At 42.8% G+C, this 22943-nt stretch overlaps 1 protein-coding gene across 1 annotated transcript in view; it reads left to right on the top strand.

Annotated features, from left to right (window-relative positions):
* Nucleotides 1-6900: 6900 nt before the first annotated feature.
* The window catches only part of LOC148011607 (uncharacterized), a 58918-nt gene continuing 42875 nt past the window's right edge, over nt 6901-22943 (top strand). Inside the window, exon 1 of the mRNA XM_087670593.1 lies at nt 6901-7462. Coding sequence (XP_087526719.1) covers nt 6977-7462 — 486 coding nt within the window. The 5' untranslated portion in view covers nt 6901-6976. The remainder of the gene's footprint in view (nt 7463-22943) is intronic.

The following is a 22943-nucleotide window of genomic DNA, read 5'->3' as shown; positions in this document are numbered from 1 at the left end:
AATCACAAGGCTGCCACAAGTGATCTTCCATGTAGAGTCTCCAAAAGATACATGATAACCTGCATCATCAAGCTGTCCAGCTGATATGAGACTACGTGTCAAAGCAGGTACATGACGTACATCTTGCATAACAAAGCTGCTACCAGAAGGAAACTGCAGCCTAACAGCACCAATGCCCACAATATCAAGAGAGCTATCATCACCCCAGCGCACAGAGCCCAAAACAGTACGGTATGAATGAAACCACTCTCGGCAAGGTGTCACATGAAAGGACACACCTGAGTCCAAGAGCCAACACTGTGCATACATAGAGTGTATCTCTGTCGTCTGCAAAGCACTAGAAGAAGCTGCAAGGATATAATCATCATCATTAACATCCTCAAGCTGCATAACATTGATCTCTTCAATTTTAACACTGGACTTTGCAGGCACTATGTTGCGATCAAAAGACTTATCCTGCACTTTGTCTTTCCTCTTATCTTTGCGCCTCTCATTGCACAGTTCATGGCATTGTGGCCTAATATGGCCATTTTTCCCACAATGGTGACAAGTAACATTTGCATTCCTGCCACGGGATCTGCTACGTAACTTCCCACAAGACTTGGACCGAGATTTCTGAGAATCCCGTCCACGGCCACTACCACTGCCACTGCCACTGCCATGCTTTCCATATCCATCATTCCTAACTCTAACTGTCATAGCATGCGACATACGAGAGGCATCCAAATTCTTACGATTAGCCTCTTCCTACTGAAGAGCACTCTCAACATTAGATAATTTCAAGGTAGTAGTAGAGGCACATAATGTAGTGCGGAATACATCCCATGACTCATTAAGAGTACCAAGCAAGAAAAAGGAGTGACATCCTCTACAAAAGTGATGTCCTGTGAAATCAAGTTTTTGAGTATACCATGGAACTAGCTCAAGTGAGTAGACATAGTCACATTCTTCTTCATGCGCAGATCCATAAGCTGCTTCAGCCAATACATCTGACTCGCTGGACTTTTCTTGTCATAGAGATTCTTGATTTTATCCCACAACTGCCATGCACTCTGTTCTTCCTCAAATACATTGTAATGAACCTGTTCTATGAGAGATAATACAATAGTGGTCTTGCATAACTCATCAAGCTCAAGCCATTCCTCATCTGGCATAGTTGCAGGCGGATGCCCGCTCAACCTCAAAGGTTTGATCTGCGATTTTTGCACCAACACCTGCCAAATCTCGCTCTTCCAATAAGAGTAATTCGTACCATCAAGCTTAGTGATGTTGAAAATAGTATATTCAGTGGACGAACTCGCCATAATGCAAGCTGGAAGACTGTAGACTGTTCAAAACTGCTTGCTGTTTACTGCAAAAAATGGCCAAAAAATCACCAAAATCGAGAGAAAATGGTGAGAAAAGTGTAACCAAAGCTGCTGCCCACCAAGTACTAGTGAAAGTACATCATTTCAGAATATTTCGACATGAAAAATCCATGTCAGTCCATACATATATGCTCGCTGTAATAAATTACAAATTTCAGTAAATGAGAGTTAATAGCGTCAAAATTGGGTCCAAGGTCAATCAGATACTGCCAAGACCAAAGCCGCCATCATGCGGGCATAACATAGGCACATGACAATCGATAAGCATGAATCCAACACCCAAACATGTCATACAAACATCTGCCAGTGAGTAGGCACACCCCCCAGTCAACGGGGCAAAGTGTTCCTGCCACTACCAAGACTTGACACAAGTAGGTGCCAGCTCACAAACAGGGGGACCCAAAGCAAAGAGTCAGCTCATACGCATCAGAGGAACCAAGACATATGAACCATGCATCATCCTAAAGGGTAAAAGATCCCAAATAGTCTCAAAAGCTCAAAGAGCATAGACTGCCTGCTCAATGGCTATCAAGCATCCAAAGATGCTCCCATTGGCACAAAAGCCGTAAATATCAAGCAACAAAGCTCGAACAAAGCATGTACAAGCACCACAAGTGTCTAAGATCAAGCATCAATGGTACATCCCAAACGTGTAGGCAGTAGAGCATTCGTATGTAGCATCCACAAGCATGTAAGACATCAAGTACATCCCAAGATACAACTCTAGCAAGCTAATAAATAGCTCAAGTAAGCTCCGAGAATCCAAGGTCAAAGACCGAGCTCTAGTAGCAAGAGGCTCCAAACAATGTAACTAGCATGTAGTAATGGCATAGGCTAAGCATGTCAAGACCGGTCAGACATAAGCAACATACATGCCACAAGTACATCCAAGACGGAACATCCAAATGCTTTGAAAAGCGAGCTGAAGCTCAACCAATGATCCTGAATCAAAACCAAGCTCTATGTCGAGCCCCAAGTGTCAATACATCACCATATATGCCTGAAACATAGCCTGAAAAGCATAGGCATAAGCATACATGAGTAAAATGACTTGAGTCCAATTGTGTACAACATTGATTTACTATTCAAAACTAAGAATTTCAGTACCAAAATCAGCTCCAAATGGTTACCAAACAATAGGCATGCATTCCCCTAACATCCGAGCATCAAACGGGACTAATTGGGCCTCAAATGACAATGCCAAATAAGCTATAGCATCAAATGTCAATGTAACATTGTCATAAACTGCCTGTGGACTGTCGTGATAGTCCCAAAACAATGTTAAATCAGTCCAAATGCTATGCCAACACATCAACCATCAAAACCAAGCATCAAAGCATGTTCATATCCCCGAAATGGAGCCTTTCCAAGTGCCAATGGAGGGGGAGAGCTGCTGTTATGACTATCAATGCTGAAGACACATATGGGAGGGCTGCGTGATTGCACCAACTGTAAATGCTTGGTCTTGGAGCTGCAAAAAATGGTGGCCAAGCTTCAGAGGGGTCCGGTTAAAGCCAAGGAAGGCCTCAAACAAGCTCCAGCAAGGGGAGAGCAGCCCACATATGAAATGAGAGCTAGGAGTGTAATGGCTACCCTGTTTCAAGAGGGCTGAAAACTGAGGTAAACCCCCAGCAAAGGTTGGATCTTTTCCAATATGTTCTATTGATAGTAAATCATCCAAAGAAATTAAGCTTCATATCTACATGATATACGCATATGTAAGACAAAAGATGATAGAAAAACCACAAACAAATATGATAGATATCCGAAATGCAATGACCCATGGATTCGTTCGTGGACTTAAACAATGGTGGATATCAATTCATCCCCAGGTTAAGCTAGCCATTGTACAGCATCAAGACTCTATTCAAATTTTCTTTGCGTTGTTACTAGGAGAACTTGTTGGAAACAAACTAGATGACATTTTAGAAGCTAGGGAAGCCTTCTTTAAATCCAAACTCTGTGATCTTAGACTATACAAAGAATATATTGTATATATGCGAGACCTTATGTATGAAGGTCTTGGAGCCCATAACAACTCTATGAAAGAGCATCTAGTATGTTCTTTTCCATAACCTATCCTTTTTATTGTAAACAAAAAATAAAAAATGAAAACATGGATTTTATTGATAGTGTTGGACAATTTATCCAAACTATTGAGTAGACTATCAAGGAAGTATGTCATCAACAGAAAATGACATAGCTCAATCAAAAGTTCCCTCAATCTATCTGCAAAAGAGCCTCTAAATTTGAAGCTAATTTTGGATGTGACAAATGCCACTGTGATATTTCCTACCACAGCTACTATAAGAAGGAAGAACAACCATCGGCATCAAAGACATCATAGATATCAGCCAGAATATAAGCAGAGATCTTCATATGGCCATCGACTTCGTTGACATTCTAGAAGATCGAGAGGAACCAGGAAAGATCAGTATCAACAGAAATCTTATTCCATAAAAGATAAAATTTTCAGAAATCAAGACACAAGAAAAATGAAAGGAAAGAAACTTGAAGAAAGTTCATCAAGCCCAAAGAATTTGAAAATAAGATACATCACCATCAAAACATAAGAAATAGAAAAATAAGATTCGACAATAATTCTTTTCAAACCCGTATGATTTGCCTAAGCTAGGTACTCTTGGCCTAGAAACTAAAGGACAAGCAAATCTATTTATCCCACACAAGTTGGAGACTTTACACCAACCTAGAGCAGCATCTCAACTGCTACATTCAACCTCTTCAGGTACTCAACAAGTAGGACAAGATATGACTAATGCTTTCTTACAAATGCAACAGGAGCTTCACTCACTTTGCAAAGTCTACAAAAGAATCTTACTAAGTCAAAAGGAAATAGCTCAAGGTACTTCAACAATCTTACAAGAGTTGCAATCTTCAACTACAGGTGACTCTATCCATCCAATCAACCAAGTAAGATTATCTCAAACTAGAATCCACAAGCTCAATGCTTTAGATATAGGTGGACCCATTCCCATGGTTTGTGTACAAGTTAAAAATATGCCATAATTTTCTCTTTTTGTGGATGCATTATTGGATACAGGATCTTCACTAACAATTGCTCCCTATGAACTCTTTCCCAAAAATTGTATAAAAGTTTCTACTCCCATTATAGTAGAACTATCCAATAACAAAAAAATCACACTAATCCATGTGACACAGGCTTATCTACAACTTGGAACAATCAAGGTATCAATAGAAATACAACTCATGAAACAAATGAGGTATGACTTATTGATTGGTATAGACATATTGCAACATTTGGTGCCCTATACTTTTTGGGCTAGAAAATTTACAATGACCTATAAGGGAAAACAAGCTGACATGACACTACTCACAAAAATTGGAAGAACTGTTTATTCTATTACAGAAGCAAATGCCCAGGCTAAAGATAGTTTAAGAGCCCAATGGATAAAGACAGAACTGAAGAAACATGAACATGCTACAACTCAGATCAGGAACACATAAAGGCTTTTATGCATGATGATCCTATGGTCTATAAGGAAAAAAGACAAAGGTTAGCAATATCCTTACCCATCCAACCCAATGCAGTTCCTACAAAGGCAGTTCATTCTGGCATGAATAATGAAGACTTACAGTTGTGCAAAGAAGAGATACAGTCCCTCTTGACCAAAGACTTAATAGAAGCAACCAACTCCCCATGGGCATGTCAAGCTTTTTATGTAAATAAGCATTCGGAACAGAAAAGGGGAAAAAAGAGATTGGTGATCAATTACAAATCCTTGAGTAAGTATCTAATAGGACATGGTCATCCTATTCCCTTGAAGGATCTTCTTTTGAAGAGATTGAAAAAATCCAATATCTTCAGCAAATTTAATCTTAAATCAGGATTTTGGCAACTACCTATAAAAGAAGAAGATAGGTACAAGACAGCATTTTATGTCCCTCATGGTCATTACCAATGGACAATGCTATCTTTTGGAATCAAGATAGCCCCTACAAAGTTTCAAGAATAGACTGATTTCATTTTTGGCAAATTCCCTTTTTGCTTTATCTACATTGATAACATTCTTATATTTTCAAAAACTGTGCAGGAACATGTATAGCATCTTTCCCAGTTTGCAAAAGCAGTCGAAGAAGCAGGAATAGTACTATGACCCACTAAATTAGTGATGTTTCAAATATCAGTGGAATTTCTTAGTATAGAAATAAACCAAGGATGCATAAAGCTTCAGGAGCATGTATTGACTAAAATCATAGACATGCCAGACACTTTCAATTTAGTAAAACAGCTTCAGCAGTTCCTAGGTTGTTTAAATTGGGTCAATTCTTCTACTCCAAATATAGCCCATTATTCCCAGGAACTTTATCCTCTACTTCGAAAAGATAAATTCAAATGGAAACCTATGCACACAATAGCAGTTCAAAATATTAAGAAGATTATCCAAAATCTTCCTCCCCTCATTTTGCCTACAGGTCTCCCATTGTTCCTTTACACAGATGCTTCTAACATTGGATGGGGTGCTTGTCTTTGCGAAGAAGAATCGTCAGAATTACATCCATGCAGATATGCCTCAAGAATCTTTTCTACCACCCAAAGAAACTACCATTCCTACCAAATAGAGATTCTAGCAATGATCAAGGCAATTAAAACATTTAGAATCTTTATTGAATTTGTTCCTTTTACCATTCGCACTGACTTGAAACATGTGCTCAGGTATCTTACCAAAAAAGCACCCAATGAAATCGAAAATAAAAGGTTGCTAAGATGGTCACTCTTTTTTGATGCCCTTGATGTGACTTTTGAATATATTCCAAGTGTTCAAAACACTATTGCAGATTTACTATCCAGAAAGTCATCATGACCACTTCTAAAAAGATACTACTGTACAATATTCCTTTGTACTCTCATGATGTAAAGATAATCCTAAAGCACATTTCTTTCCATCTCACTCCGCACTACTAGATGCTTCCTCATCCCTTTATGCGGGAAAACTTTGAACGAGAAAATGGTTCCCAACCTCACAAGCCTATATAAGGCTCATCCATTTCATTGTAAAAACAACAAGATAGAAAGAGAGAAGCTAGAGAGAAGTCCAGAGCCAAGCCTAGTTTCCTTGTACTCAGTTTAAGCTTATAATATAGAGTAACTTTCTTACCATATCTTTTAAGTTTAAATCATTGAGTTTTTGGCAAGCAAGTTCTGTTAATTCCCTCCCATAGCTTCCGTGCATTCTGCAAACTTCTGCTCTCGCTCATCTTTGCAAGAAGTAAGAGGTATCGTGATGAAAGGGTGCTTAGAAAACAAACGATACGGGGATCCATACAAGTTAGGGGAGTGGAGGAGCTATACTACCTTCTGGTACCGACTTCATTTACTTTGGTGGGGTCTACCTACGGGACTACTACCCTTCCCTGTGCGCTGTGCGGAGAAACACAAGTCGCTACTATTCTCGACTCTACGGACAACCACAAGTTGCCGCGTGGACCGGCTGTCACTCCTACGCCAACTTAGTACTCGCCTTATCCTCTCTGTCCTTTGTTTTGATTTGTCTTGTTTTTTTTTGGGCTGTTGGTAGCTTAGGGAGGAAGGCTGCGTTGAAAATGGCCATCTCCTCTCGTTTCAAGCTATGGCCATGGCGATGCTTGTATTGAAGTCCTTTTTTATCCGTCCTCTCATCAACCCTTCCCAATTTTGCCCGAAGCGCGCTCACGACAGCCCCTCCTTCTATGCTGCTTGCTCTTCTCAGAAACCTGAGACATTCTCTCGTCGCCTGCTCTTCGGGTCCTCAACTCTTGCAGCGCCATGGATCGCCACTGTTTGGGTTTTTCCTGCAACAGCGGCGGTGTCGAGGCGAGTCCGGCTCAAGGACGTGGAGAACCCTAAGATGCAGGACGCCCTCAGAGCTGCCGTTGCGGGAGACCTTGAGACTGCGGAGAAGCTCTTCTCGGAATTGATTCTCGAAGAGCCGCAAAACGCTAGCGTCTGGTCGAACCGCGGAAGTGTGCGCATCTCACTCAAATTATACGAGGATGCCAGGGAAGACCTCACGAAGGCTATCGAGCTCGCACCCGAGGCTCCAGTCCCCTTTCTGAACAGGGCCATTGCATTGGAGGTAGCCTTGTTTTTTATTTCCTGTCTAGTAGAAATCAATCGAGCCCCATTTGATTCACCAGAAGCAGAGGCTGAACCAGTAGCGTCTTTATTCTAATCACGCCTTTCACCTTTTTTAAAATTACAATGCGCAGTTTATTTATCGAGAATCAAAAAACATCTAGAGATGGATTGGCACTGACACATGCTTATCTACACTTAGTGAGCCTATGGAAGGCTACCTTATACACATGTCCCTTTTTTCTAAGTTTACCTAATAAAGCAAGCTAATCCTCTTTACACATGTTCACTAGAATTTGTTTTCTAAGAGGCCCTTCCTTCTTCATCACCACTCGGTTTCTATTCTTCCAAAGTGTGGACAGAACTGTCAGAGTGCAGCAGTGTGGAAGCGTAGGACTGAGAGAGAGGGAACGCAGAGAGAAGAGAGAGAAAGAGATAGTGGAAGATGAAGATCTGCTGTATAAAGTGTGCTGTATACAAAGATATGCAGATATGTACACGGGCGCAAGTGCGCTAGACTGCGTGTCTCCACCTTGACGATGCAACTTGCTGTTCACCTCGAAGTCTGCTGCAGTTTGCACGATCTCCTGTCTGAAATCTGCGAACAGAGACGGAATTTGCGCAAGCCTCCAGCCTGTAATGTGCGAGCAGAAGAGTGTATGAGACTGCTGGAAAGCACGGTTATAAATAGCTAAGAACTGGGCGTCAAATAACTGCCTGTCGGCTGCATTTTTAATGCAGCCGATGCAGCCGACTGTACTGTACCAGGTCGGACTACCACGTGGCAGTCCGACCGTAGAGTCCGATTGTACAGCCTGGCTATAGTCCGACTGGACTGCCTGGCTCAGATTGCTAACGCCCCCTCTCAGAGCTTGGGCGGGGCAGAAGCCTGAGGGATTTGGCATGTCTCCGAAGTAGACCCTGGGAAAGCGCCTTTGTAAACAAATCTGCAAGATTGTCCTCCGTCTTGCAGTACTCCACGGTGATGGTCTCGTCTAGAAGCTTCTCTCTGATGAAGTGGTACTGGATCTCTATGTGTTTCATCCGGGCATGAAAAACAGGATTCCGTGCCAAGGCAATGCAACTCTCATTGTCGCATTGCAGCAAAGTAGGACGAGTCTGGGGGCAGCCAAGCTCCTCCAACAATCTCCGAAGCCACACAGCCTCACATGTGGTGGAAGACGCGGCCCGATACTCCGTCTCAGTAGACGAAAGGGCTATCGTGGGTTGCTTCTTGCTACTCCATGAGATAACACCTGCACCCAAGGTAAAACAATAACCTGTAGTAGACCGCCTGTGGTTCACATCACCGGCCCAATCCGAGTCGCTCCAACCTGCAAGAACAAGATTTGAACCACCTGTGCCTGCTGGATAATGAATCCCGAAATCAGACGTCCCTCTCAAATACTGAAGTATCCTCTGGGCAGCCTACCAATGCACCGTCTGAGGTTCACTCATGAACCCCGCCAAGAGCCCAACAGCAAAACAAAGATCAACAGGAGTGTTGAGGAGCCAAATCAATGATCCAATCAATTGACGATAGCGGAAAGCATCCGCCAGGGGAGAAGCTGAATGGGAAGTGGCCTTCCAGTTCGGATCCATAGGAGTAGAAAGGGTCCGACAATCCTCCATCGCAAAAGAAACCAAGAGCTCTTGTACATATCTCTGCTGAGAGATGAAAATCCCCCTCTGAGATTGATAAATCTCATGGCCCAAAAAGAAATAGAGTAGACCCAAGTCCGTCATCTCGAACGTCTGATGTAAAGCTGCCTTCGTCTCTTTGACCTTCTGTGTATGATCACCTGTGACAATCAAATCATCAACATACAACACAAAAAGCACACAACCAGCCTTGGAAGTGTGTACATAAAGATGTGGATCGGCCTTGGAATCGCCGATATCCCAACTGTGACTGAAGGAACGAATCAATCTTCTCGTTCCATGCACGCGGAGCCTGCTTGAGGCCATACAAGGCCTTCTTCAACTTGTAGACTTTCCCATTTGAAGATCCAAAGCCAGGAGGCTGCTCGGCATAGATCTCCTCCTTCAAATCACCATTGAGGAAGGCCGACTTCACATCCAACTGGTAGACAGGCCATCTCCTATGGCCAGCCAAGGCAAGAACAGCTCGAATAGTCGCCATATGAGCAGTGGGGGCAAAAGTGTCATGACAATCAATCCGTGGGCGCTGTGCAAAACCTTTAGCAACAAGGCGAGCCTTGTGCTTGTCCAAAGAACCATCGCTAAGGTACTTGGTCTTGAAGACCCATTTGACGCCAATCACCTTCTTATTCGGGGGGCGAGGCACGAGTGACCAAGTGCCATTCCTCTCAATAGCCTCCAACTCAACTTCCATAGCTTTTTTCCATGGGCCCAACGAGGAGGAGGCCGGACCTCTCCTCGTCTCTCTCCATCAGCATAAGACTCTGGGATATCCACCGGTGGTAACTCCTCGGGGGTGACTGGTGGAATAGTAGACTCTGTGTCAGAAACAGAATCAGAATCAAAAGGCGCGGGCTCCAAAGGAACTGTTGTGGGAGCCCAACTCTTCCCTAGATCTCCAAGAACGGGACGCTCCTCACTCGCTGCTATGGCCGGAATCTCCACAAACCGCACATCTCGACTGGTGTACACATCCCGCTTGACAGGATCATACAAACGATAGCCTTGGGACTTAGAGCTGTAGCCAACAAACACCTGTCTTCGAGAAGCTGCTTCAAATTTATTACGATGGGCCTTGGGAATGTGAACATAGGCATCACATCCGAAAACATCGGGCTTAGTCACAAAGTAGGCCTCAAAAGGTGTCATCCCATCAACGGCCGAAGTGGGGGATCGGTTAAGGATGTGGACTGCAGTAGCCACAGCCTCGGCCCACAGAAACTGAGGTGTCTGTCAATGCTCCATCATGGTGCGCGCCATCTCGATCACACTTCGGTTCTTTTGTTCAAGAATGCAATTTTCTTGAGGAGTGTTGGTATGAGCAAACTCCTGGTGAATACCTTTATCTGCACAAAAACGAGCAAACTCATTAGAAACAAATTCACCACCCTTGTCGGATCGCAAGGTCTTTAATCTCCGGCCCGATCGGTTCTCCTCAAAGAGAAGCCAATTCTTGAAGTGGGAGAAAGCTTCTGACTTCAACGACAAGAAATAGACCCATGTCATCCTGCTGTAGTCATCTATGATCAACATGAAGTACGAGCTTTCTCTCAAGGACTCGTTCCTCATAGGGCCACAAAGATCTGTAGATACAAGCTCCATCGGTGAAGTAGACCGCCGCGAAGCTTTGTTGGAAATCGCATCCCTATGCTGTTTCCCACGAATGCAGGAGACACATGGCTGTTGGCTCACCACTATGTCCGATAACCCTCGAACAAGCTGTCCACGTGACGCCCTCCGAAGATAATCATAGTTGAGGTGACCAAACCGAGCATACCATAGCTCTGACTGTGTCTGAGAGGTAAGAAGAAAAGTAGAGAGGGCGGTGGAAGACTTCAATTTGTAGATGCCGTTCTCCTCATATCCGGATGAGAGAACCTTCCTTGACCCACGATCAAGGACTCGTACTGAATCACCTATCAAACTCCACCAAAAGTCCAAGGGAACAAATCTTATGAACTAACAGTAGATGATACCCTAAACCTGGTACATGCAAGACCTCTGAGGTATGGGTACCACCACGTCCATATGGAATAAGTTGCATCTCACCCCGTCCTGCAATAGACACCGAAGAGCTATCTCCAATGAGAATCTGCCCATGCAAAGGTCGCAACTGGGCAACACCATTTGATGGAGTCATGTGCCGGGAGGCACCACTGTCAACGATCCACTCTCGAGCCTGGGGAGCTGTGATCGCAGCATCAGAAGCATTCAGTGTAGAGTCCTCAATGACAGCGAGATGAAGAAATGCAGCTGATGAGGGGTGCAGCCACCGCTCCAGAATCCTTCGTGTCCTTGTTAGTGTCCTTCTTGTCTTTGTCAGGGCAATCCTTCTTCCAATGGCCAGTCTTTCCACAAATATGGCATGTGGATTCTTTGTCCTTGTCCTTGTCCTTCTTTGACTTGTTATCCCCCTTTTTTTTCTTTTGGTTCTTCCCCTTTTTCTGAGAGGCTTGACCTGTCAGTGCCTTCGACTTGGAAGCATTCTGTCCCTTTAGTTGTTCCTCTTGTTCTAAGACCATAGGAACCAACTCTTCCCACTGAAGAGTGGACTCCCGCCCCGAAGCAATGAGGGCGGAGTAGAAAGCACCGAATCGTGGCGGCAACTGGGACAAGAGTGTGATCGCCATGTCTTCGGAGGAAATCGGCTTCCCCACATTCTAAACCTGCATCTGAAGTTGTCTAAGCTTGTTGATGTGCTCCCGCAACGAAGAAGACTTGTTCATGGACAGGGTCCGCATCTGCACCTCCAAAGAAATCCGCTTCATTCGGTTATACATCTTGTGACATTAATGTGACATTAAAAGTAATATTTAATGTCACATTAAGGTCATAAATATGGAATGTGACATTAAAAGTGACATTTAATGTCACATTAAGGTAAATCTAGGGGAACATGTACGAGAATGACCGTTCGGGCTCTTGGGCGCCCGAACGGGGTTAAGGGGAGCCTAGAGAGTAAGGGAGTCCAGGAATAGTAGGACTCCAGGAAGTTGACGGCTGGCAAAGGGATCCGGGTAGAGGGCCAATACTTATCTAGGCGTGGCTGGGAGGTGAAGGATACTCGTGCTTTTGATCGTTTTGAGTTTTCTGACTCTCCACCATCTATCATTGGTATCAGAGCCTATGGTTCTATGTCTCAGATCGATAATCGTTCGTCAAACTGTCAGAAATTCGTCAGGTTGTCAGTCGCCAGTCAGGCCGTTAGTGTTTGTGAAGTTGCGTGAGTACCTGGCGCAGTAAAAACGCGACGAGACGGGCCGTGAAGAAAAACGGACGGAAGAAGTGCCACGTCACACATCGTGTGAGTATTTGGAACCAGGCGCCGTGAAAACGCGACGGGCCGTCAAAGAAAACAAACGGAGAAGCGCAGCGCCACGTCACATTAAATGTGACATCTTACGTTACGGGCAGAAAAAGAAAAAGAAAAAAACGTGGGTCGCGAGGACCAGATCAGGCGTGGAGCCGCCAGCATCAGACGTGGGTCATTAAAAAAAAAAGCGTGATTCTGTCACGATTACTGCTGACGGGTTAATGCGACTGCTCCTGAGACGGATATGACTGCGACTGCTGTGAGAGGGACAGAAGAATGTCAAATTCGACTGGTAAGTCAGGAAATTGAATTTCCAGCATGATTACTTCATTGTTCTAATCCGGGAAGATACAATCTGTTTCTTACTCTTCGGATTTCTTTCCAAACCAGCAACCACAACCTGCATTAAAAATCAGGGAAGTACTTTACTTGCATGCAAATTTCTTATTTTTGCTTTCCAATTCCAGTGTATTAATGGCAGAGAAAGGGAAAGAAAGGATAATGGAAAGTTCTAGTTCCGGGGATCAACCTATGGTAGATCCCCATGAAACAGACATACAAGAAGAACAATGGGAAGAATTTTTTGCCACGCGAGAGCAATTCGATGATCTTACTGCTCGTGTGCAAACTCAGGGGGTTCAAATGGAATTTTTAACCCAAACACTTACTGAAATAAAATCTCAATTAACTTTATTGTTGGAAAGAGATAAAAATAAGATAGAAACCTCGGATGTCCCATCTTCATCGAAAGATTTAGATGTGACTATGCGGGATCCTAAGGAACCCCAGACTTACCATAAATTGAGGGATAATCCAGTTTTAAAGGATATGAAACCACCTCAATTTTACGGGGAGGAAAAAGATACGAATAAAGATACAATCTTTAATTTCCTCAAAAAATGGGAAGATTTACATAAATTGAAAAATACCCCACCACATCTCCAAGCACTGGAGGCTAGTTTAACTTTGGGGCCCAAAGCATATAAGTGGTGGCGAACTTTAAAGGAGGCGAATAAAATACCTGAAACTTGGGCTCAATTTGAATTCGTCTTTTTAAAAGAATTTCTTCCTGAAAATGAAATGGAAAGAAATTGGGAAGATTGGGATTATGTCAGCCAAAAGGGACGACCCCTACTGACATATCTGGAGGAATATCGTGAGATAATCCTCAAACTGGAAGGAATTGATGAATTCCAAAAAACAAGAGGATTCATTAGGGGACTGGATAAAGCCTGTAAAAAGGAAGTAAAACGGAGTTTACCTAAGACGCTCGAAGAGGCAATTAAATTTGCATTAATTTATGAAGATAGTACGCGTCCAGGTACACTCACTAGTCTCACTGATACGGAGCCCAAGTCTAAGGAATTGGAAACCTCAAAATTTGTAGGCAAATTTAAAAGAAAAATGCCATTTTTCAAGGGTAAAAAACAACATTTTGAAAAGAAACCATATATGAGGCCAAAGTTAAGTCCTGATGACTTTGATAAGGCCAAAAAAGAAAAATTGTGTTTTAATTGCCTATCCCCTAACCATGCTGCTTGGAATTGCCCTCAAAAGAAAAAGGGGGAAGACAAAGGAAAGGACAAGGGCAAGGGAAAAGAAAAACAAATCCATGTAGTGCAGACCTTAGAATTAAAGGGCCATGAAAAGTATAAATCTTGAGGTCTTGCACATGGATGTACAACATAAGTGTTGTATGTCAACTTCTATGTGGCAGCCTACTTTTGGGCCACATGATTTACTTAGAGTACATGGATTAATAGCTGGAAAACGGGTTAGAGTCATGATTGATGACTCTGCCACACATAATTTTATAAATTATGCACTTGTCAAAAAATTGAAACTTCCCCAACAAAATAGTGAGCATCAATATGTTGTTCGTATGATGCAAGGCCAAGACAATAAAATATGGGATACAATGGTATCCAATTTGGAAATCGAGATTCAAGGATATAAAGATAAGCTTGATTTCCAAATAATGAACATGGAAAGAGCTGATATTGCTCTAGGGAGGGAGTGGCTATGGGGATTGGAACCATCCTTAAAACGTAGCTATCACCATAATACACTGGAATTTGAAAGGGATGGTAAGATTTTTGTCATTCAAGGTGAACATGAAGTATCTGATAATCCTTTGCTGTGTTCTACTGAAGTTCAGAAGCTGATAAAGAAAGAAATTTGTGAGGTATATATGCTATGGTCTCTTCCTGTACAGAATACTTTTACTTTCTGTAATATTAAGCAACAATTTTCTTATGTTTGTGAGTTGAATGTTAATAATGAATTGAACAGTTTGTTAGATGATTTTAAAGATGTGTTTCCTTCTGATTTACCAAGTGGCCTTCCACTAGATAGGGGTGATATAAATTACCCAATTGATATAAATAAGGATACACACCCAATTTCAAAACCACCGTATAGGTTAAGTGAAACACAGCATCAAGAAGTTGAAAGACAAATTAAGGATTACCTGGATAAAGGGTTTATTCAACCTAGTAATTCACCTTGGGCTTCACCAATTTTATTGGTAAAGAAAAAAGATGGTTCTATGCGACTTTGTGTTGACTATAGAGCACTTAATAAAATAATGGTGAAGAATAAATTTTCTATGCCCAGAATGGAAGATCTTTTTGATCAATTGCAAGGGGCAAAATTCTTCACAAAGATAGACTTAAGATCAGGTTATCACCAAATAAGAATTAAGGCACAAGATGTTTCCAAGACAGCATTTCGTACTAGATACGGGCATTATGATTTTTTGGTGATGCCTTTTGGCCTCACTAATGCACCAGCTACCTTTATGAAGCTGATGAATAGTGTTTTACGGCCCTATCTAGGACATTTTGTAGTAGTCTTTTTGGATGATATCTTGATCTTTAGTAAATCAAGAGAAGAACATTTGGAACACTTACAATTAGTATTCCAACTGTTAAGAACACATTCCCTTTATGCGAAGAAAACTAAATGTGAATTCTTTGCACAAGAGGTCAAATATCTAGGGCATATTATCTCGAAAGAGGGAATCAACATGGATCCAGAAAAAGTAAGGGCAATTATTGAATGGCCACCTCCAAGGAGCCTGGAAGAGCTGCAGATCTTCCTAGGTTTATCTGGATTTTATCGTAGATTCATTCGAGATTATGCCAAAATAGCTGTTCCAATGACAGACCAACTTAAAGGGAAAGGGAAAAGTTTTAATTGGGGAACAGATCAAAATGAAAGTTTTCAAAAACTTAAGGTAGCTATTGCTACAGCTCCAGTATTATTAATAGTGGATCCCAATAAACCATTTGTGGTTGAAGCTGATGCCAGTGATAAGGCAATAGGCGCGGTCTTATTACAAGAAGGTCGACCAGTTGCTTTTGAAAGCAAGAAATTAGATCGTGCAAAACAGAATTATTCTGTTTATGAGAGGGAGCTGTATGCAATAATACATGCAATGAAGAAATGGAGGCACTATTTGTATGGTGCCAAACTTTTGATTTTATCGGATCATGAAAGCATTAAGTGGCTTAATGATCAACCATATTTACACGGGCGTAAAGCCAGATGGGCCGAACTTCTCCAAGAGTTCGACTATGAGATCAGATATAGAAAAGGAAAGTATAATATAGTAGCTGATGCACTCAGCAGAATGCCCATCATTAATGAATTGAGTTTTACTCAGTTCACTTCCAACTTGCTTGAATCTTTAAAAGGGAAATGCCAGGTTGATCCGGCATATTCCAACATATGGGAAGCAATAAAAAATGGGGATCCAACTGAAAGTGCTTCTACTGAGGAAGGAATATCTGAGGATGTTCAACATGGAAATGGAGCATTAGGGGCTGCTCAAACTGGATTCAAGTGGAAGAATTTTACCATTGATAATGGTTATTTACTCTACAAGGGTAGGGTATGTGTCCCGAAAGATATAGAAATAAGGCGCCAGATACTCTTTGAGTGTCATGATACCCCTAGTGCGGGACATCCAGGAGTTAATAAGACTTATAGTCTTATTAAAAGGCAGTTCTATTGGCCTGGAATGAATAAGGACGTCCTTGACTATGTGGTCAAATGTAATAAATGCCAGGTTAATAAAGCTGAAAAATTAAAAATGGGAGGACTTCTCCATCCATTAGAAATCCCTTCGGGAAAATGGGAGAGTATCTCCATGGACTTTATTGTTGCTCTACCTAGAACACAGAGGGGGCACGACTCTGTGTGGGTGATTGTGAATAGGTTAACCAAAATGTCTAGGTTTATTCCAACTTCAACTGATGTTAAAACACCAGAATTGGCTAGATTGTTCGTAGAGAACATATACCGATTGTATGGCCTTCCGGCAAATATAGTTTCTGATCGGGATAGAAAATTTGATAGCCATTTTTGGCGTGCGGTATTTAGGAAATTGGATACTAAACTTAGCATGAGTACGGCGGATCACCCGCAAACAGATGGGCAAACTGAAAGGGTTAACCAAATTCTTGAAGATATGCTTAGGGCATATGTAAGTAAAAGGCAAACTAATTGGGAAGAGTATTTACCGTTAGCAGAGTTTGCATATAACAGTGCCAAGCACTCTTGCACTGGATATAGTCCATTTATGTTAATGTATGGGTTTCAGCCCAGAGCTCCTTTTGCAGTAGGACTGCATAAGGAAAAGGTTCAGGCAGCTAAAGATTTTTTGGAGGATATGAATAGTATGTTAAAATTTGCTCAAGAAAATATTAAAAAAGCTCAAAATAGAGCTAGAGCATATGCAGATCCTCACCGAAGAGACATCTCCTTTGAAGAAGGAGAATTGGTCTATCTTAAGGTGCCTGAACAAACTAAAACTATGAGAAAGGGACATTGTCCAAAGCTTTCACCAAGGTATTGTGGTCCTTTCATAATACTTAAAAGGGTGGGAGAATTGGCTTACAAGCTCCAACTACCTGCTGGTAGTAAAATACATCCAGTTTTTCATGTAAGTAAATTAAGGAAGAAGCTGGGTGATTTGGATAATCTAATCTTAAATGATGATATTGAGGAGTTATTCTATGACCAATCTAATCCACATGAACCAGAAAGAATATTAAATGTTCGTAATAGGCGAACGAGGAATACTATTTATCAAGAATGTTTGGTTAAGTGGAAAGATTGTTCAGAAGAAAGCTCAACATGGGAGCGAGTAAGTACTTTAAAGAAAAGGTTTCCCGATTTACAGTTAGACCTTCCAAGTATCGTTTTCGAGGACGAAACTGATTCTTAAGGGGAAGGAAATGTGACATTAAAAGTGATATTTAATGTCACATTAAGGTCATAAATATGGAATGTGACATTAAAAGTGACATTTAATGTCACATTAAGGTAAATCTAGGGGAACATGCACGAGAATGACCATCCGGGCTCTTGGGCGCCCGAACGGGGTTAAGGGGAGCCTAGAGAGTAAGGGAGTCCAGGAATAGTAGGACTCCAGGAAGTTGACGGCTGGCAAAGGGATCCGGGTAGAGGGCCAGCACTTATCTAGGCGTGGCTGGGAGGTGAAGGATACTCGTGCTTTTGATCGTTTTGAGTTTTCTGACTGTCCACCATCTATCACATCTGATCAAGCTCCAGCCATATCTCCCGAGCCACCGTCAAGTGCTCGATGTGAGCTATCACGGCTGTATACAAGATAGAAAAAGAAAGGAACGAATCCTGGCATTCAGTTTGTCCCAGTGAGACTGTGCCTTGGCCAACTCTGCACGAGCATCAGAAGAGAGTTTGGACTCATCTCTCATCGAGGGCCGGTCGATCTCCTCCTGTACAAGCTCCGCCAAATCGTAGGACTCAAGGATGGCCAACATCATCACGCGCCAAATGCGGTAATTGTCGCCATCGAGCTTCTGATCTGCGGGAAGAGTCGGTAAGACATGCTCCTTCCGGTCCATGATCTTCTGGAACTCCAAGTCAATCTCTGTAGACATCTTCACCTGTAATGCCTTTACAAACGTAAAAGCAGCCCCCTCTGACTGTGAAAATGCAGCCTGCTAGGGCTCTTCCGCATCCCGAAACTTCTTCACCCGCCGGAGGCGATGAAAAAAGCAAAACCTGCACTTGAAAGCTGAAAACTCAAACTTCCTCCTTGTCAAACAGCAGAAAACAGCAGCAAATCCACCACCTGGACTCCTTTCCCGCGCCCCCACGCTCGCTTCAGCCTTGTTCCGAGGCGCAGCCCTCCTGCCTGCCCTCAAACGCTGAAAACGCAGCCTTGTGTCGCGATGGAAACTCTTCTTCAGGTTAGTTCTACACTCAGTCAGCTCTTCTACACTGCTCAAATACCATGTCAAAGTGCAGCGGTGCTGAAGCGTAGGAATGAGAGAGAGAGAACACAGAGAGAAGAGAGAGAAAGAGACAGTGGAAGATGAAGATCTGCTGTATAAAGTGTGTTGTATACAAATATATGCAAATATGTACACGGGCGCAGTGCGTTGGACTGCGTGTCTCCACCTCGACGATGCAACCTGCTGTTCACCTCGAAGTCTGCTGTAGTCTGCACGATCTCCTGTCTGAAATCTGCGAACAGAGACGGAATCTTCGCGAGCCTCCAACCTGTAATCTGCGAGCAGAAGAGTTTACGAGACTGCTGGAAATCATGGCTATAAATAGCCAAGAACTGGGTGCCAAATAACTGCCTGTCGGCTGCATTAAATGCAGCCGACTGTATTGTACCAGGTCGGACTGCCACGTGGCAGTCCGACTGTACAGTCTGTCTGTACAACCTCCGACTGGACTGCCTGGCTCTGATTGCTAACAAGAACAACAGCCCTTATGATATTCCATACTTTGATAGTCTCGTCATCAATTTTCCTTGGATTGCCTAGGAGTTCAACTCTCATTCCTATGCTCTCATTGGATTGTGCTAGCTTCATCCATTCTTTCATGCTTTTCTAGGCCCCTTTGGCAGCTCTGCAGAACTAGAAGAGATGGTTGTTCATCTCGGTATGAGTGTAGCATAGAGCACACAGTGAGTTGCAATCCTTGAATTTTGCCACTTTATCTCTTGTAGGGAGTTTCTTTGCAACAATCCTTCACAGCAGTAGGTTTAGCCTTCTACTAGGAGAGGCCTTTAGAGCCCTCTTCAATCTGAACTTCCACACCTTGGGGGGGGGGGGGGGGGGGGAGGTGTTAGGATATTGATCCTTCCACTCCTTTGCAACCTTGGAGACAATGGTCCTGTTGGCTTTGACAAAATCCCTCATCTTCCATGCTAGTTTCCCTTTGTGGTTACCAAGACACATCAAAGTCTTTTTGGGGCCAACCTTAGCACCTTTTAGCCAATAGTCTTTAATTGCATCAATCATGTGCCGAAGCAAATCAAATTCATCTTGAGTGAGACTGAACTTCAGTTGTATGTCCTCCTTGTCCATGACTTTGCACTCCTACTGGTTCCAGATGTGTTCCCATCTAACCACACCTTTAGAGGTCAAAGCCTTCTTTGTTCTATCTGTGATCCCCTTTGGGATTTCTTTGTTTTTGTAGGCATAAGGACAAGTCCAGATGGACTGCAATAACATTGTGTCGCCTTTTCTTGAGTTGTTTTCCTACCAGTCAAGCAAACTAAGCTTGAGTTGCCTTCCTACCAATCAAGCAAACTAAGCTACTTCCTCCACACCTCAAGCAATTTGTGGACAGCGGGGTAGCCTTTGAACTTCATCTTATACCCAACTACAAGAATCCTATCTTCCCAGCCAAGATTCAATCCCTTATCACTATCAATTCTGGCCATCATAATAACACCTTTGATGATAATGGCCCAAGGCTCGTTAGATTCTAACTGTAGAAGCAGTTTGAAGAGTATCCTTTCAGCCTTGTCCTTTTTGGGTTCAAGACCAAGGCCTCCATCAGTAATTTCAGTGGTAATACACTCCCAAGAGATACTATGCATTCTCTCTTTCCTCCTCGAATTTCCATAGAAGTTTCCTCAGCATCATGTCTATCTTTTCCCATTGAGATTTTGCAAATGGGGGGATAGAAGCAACAAACATCACCGCTGGTGAAAGTATTTTGTCAAGCACCACAAGCTTGGTACCAAAACTTAAAGGCAGATAGATTGGCATACTCGGATATCTTGTTTTTAACTTTCGATACCAACCAACTAAATTTATCCTTGGTGGAAGCACCTAAGGTAAGAGAGCCCCCCAAGTATGTAAACACTTGCCAAGGCTTGATCAGTTTACAACCCACTCCTTCAATCCAGTCCGGGGGGTCCTCCCCTCCAAGAAGCAGGATCTCAGATTTGTGCTGGCTGATCAGCTCGCCTGAGGCATTGGCAAATAGCTCTATGGTGCTCAAAAACTCTTCCACATTCTCCTTGCAAGCTTCTATGATGGAAGAATTATCATCCGCGAAGAGTTACGTACAGACCCATCTAGCAAGGGAAGGCCTTTCAAGAGACCCTTCTGAACCTTCCAGTCCAGCATCTTGAGTAAAGCGTCTGTGGCAATAGCGAACAACAAGGGGGCAATGGGACACCCTTGTCTAACAGAACTTTTGAGATGAAAAGCATGAGACAAAGCCATTCACACTGACTTTAGCAGAAGCATTAGTGAACAAGGGTGCAATCATACTAACAAACCCAATTCCAAAACCAAGTTTATGCATAACAGCCAGATGGAAGTCCCACCTCAACCTGTCATAAGCTTTATCAAGATCCATATTAACTAAGACAAATTTCCCTTGGTGCTCAACAGCATGCTCCATAGCCACAACAATGTTGAGGATAGCATCCTGAATATTTCTCCCCCACACAAATCCATATTGAGCCCTATGCAATACATCTTTTAGCATGAACTTGACCTTGATAGCCAGAGCTTTGGCAATGACCTTGTAGGTTACAGTTAACATTGTTAGTGGCCTCCAATGTTCGGGTTTAGTTCTAGCTACATTCTTAGGAACGAGCTTAATGAGACCCTCATTGAGCTCAGCAGGAATTTGACCATCCTTGATGCATTTATTTGCTAATGTACATAGATCATTTCCACAGATAGGCCACAAAGCACTTTCGCAGGAATTCCATCAGTACTTGGGGACTTACCCCTTTTCATTTTTGACAAAGCAAATTTTGACTCTTCAACTGAAAATGGTCTAGCTAACAAAGTAGCAGTTTCAATAGGTACAACAGGCTCAATAGGTTCCAACATTAACTGCAGATTATGCTCATACTCGGGGTCCACCACTAGCTGAAGCCCAACAATACTTGAGAGATGTCTAACAAAGACACCAACAATGGATACATCATCGTTGTGCTCCTTTCCTTCGGCATCCACCACCGAGCTAATAGTCTCTCTACATCGTTTTTGTTTCAGAGCATGGAACAATGCAGGCGTGGGAGCATCATCCTCTATCATAGCCTTGCCCTTTAATTGTATCTTGATAGCATTCCTTTGCTTGCTTTCCTCATTCCTCAAATAACTCTCATTTTCATGCAATATCACAACCATGTAATGGTCACCATGTGACACTTGCAATGCATTGCTAACACACTCCCTTGCTTTCACTACTAGTTCATATCGCCCGCGTCTTTCCCTTGCTATCCTCCTACCATGGCTTTTGGCCAGACCAGTAATAGCATTAATGCCACTCCTGACTTTGACAATCGGGTCCTCAGCCTCTTTAGTGGCAGTGCTCCATTGTGCATGCATCTTTTCCACAAACCTTTTGTCTTCAAGAAAAGAGCAATTGAAGTGAAAAGGGGGAGGACGGTGCCTAGCCCCATTGGTCCCTATTAATTTCACAGTTACTTGCATAAGTAGATGATTTGATGTAGTATATTCATTGATGGTGTGGACCCTCGGTTTGGGTGCAAGCCACCACCCCCCCATGTGTTGCATAGGCTCTATTAAGCCTGGCAGTGCACCAATTATTGCCTTCTTGTTTATTGTGCCATGTAAAGGGTGCATTCCCACCACCCGCCGACATCAATGCCAAGTCTACAATATCGAAGTCTCTATGAAGAGCATCCCATGCATTTCTTCTTTACCAAGCATCGTGTTGGCCTTGTGAGATCTACAGACTCATGCAGAGTCATGTTCCAATCCCCTACTAAGATGGCATGCTGCTGTGAAAGCGCGCTGATAAGTTCCTCCCAAACATCAGCTCTACCATGAGAATCATTGGGACCATAAACAGACCAAACGTCAAAGCAGAACCCATCAGAGATGATCCGGATGCCCAAGAATGCATCGCTGGTAGCAGAAGAGATCAACACAGGTTTGAATGTCTCTTTTGCCATTATCAAGGTGCCATCCTTCCCTCTGTAGTCTGCTCTTACAAAGCATTTGTAACCATTAAACTGAATACATTCCGTATCAGTGTTGCCAAATTTTACCTCTTGTAGAGCAAGAATATCATGCTTCCTAGCAAGCAACCTTCTGCATGTATTCTTTCTACCTTCTGAGCATAGTCCCCTGATGTCCCAGTTAGAGTGGTTTTCTTGGATGTGTTAACCATCGTAAAATTCACCATATAACTCAACCATATCATCTTCATCATCATGCAGTGC

This window comes from Lygodium microphyllum, chromosome 28 (genome assembly GCF_053477565.2).
Source record: "Lygodium microphyllum isolate KBCC chromosome 28, Lygodium_microphyllum_v1.1.10, whole genome shotgun sequence".
NCBI lineage: Eukaryota > Viridiplantae > Streptophyta > Polypodiopsida > Schizaeales > Lygodiaceae > Lygodium > Lygodium microphyllum.
The sequence above is the reverse complement of the archived record's forward strand: the minus strand, read 5'-3'. Positions and strand labels throughout refer to the sequence as shown.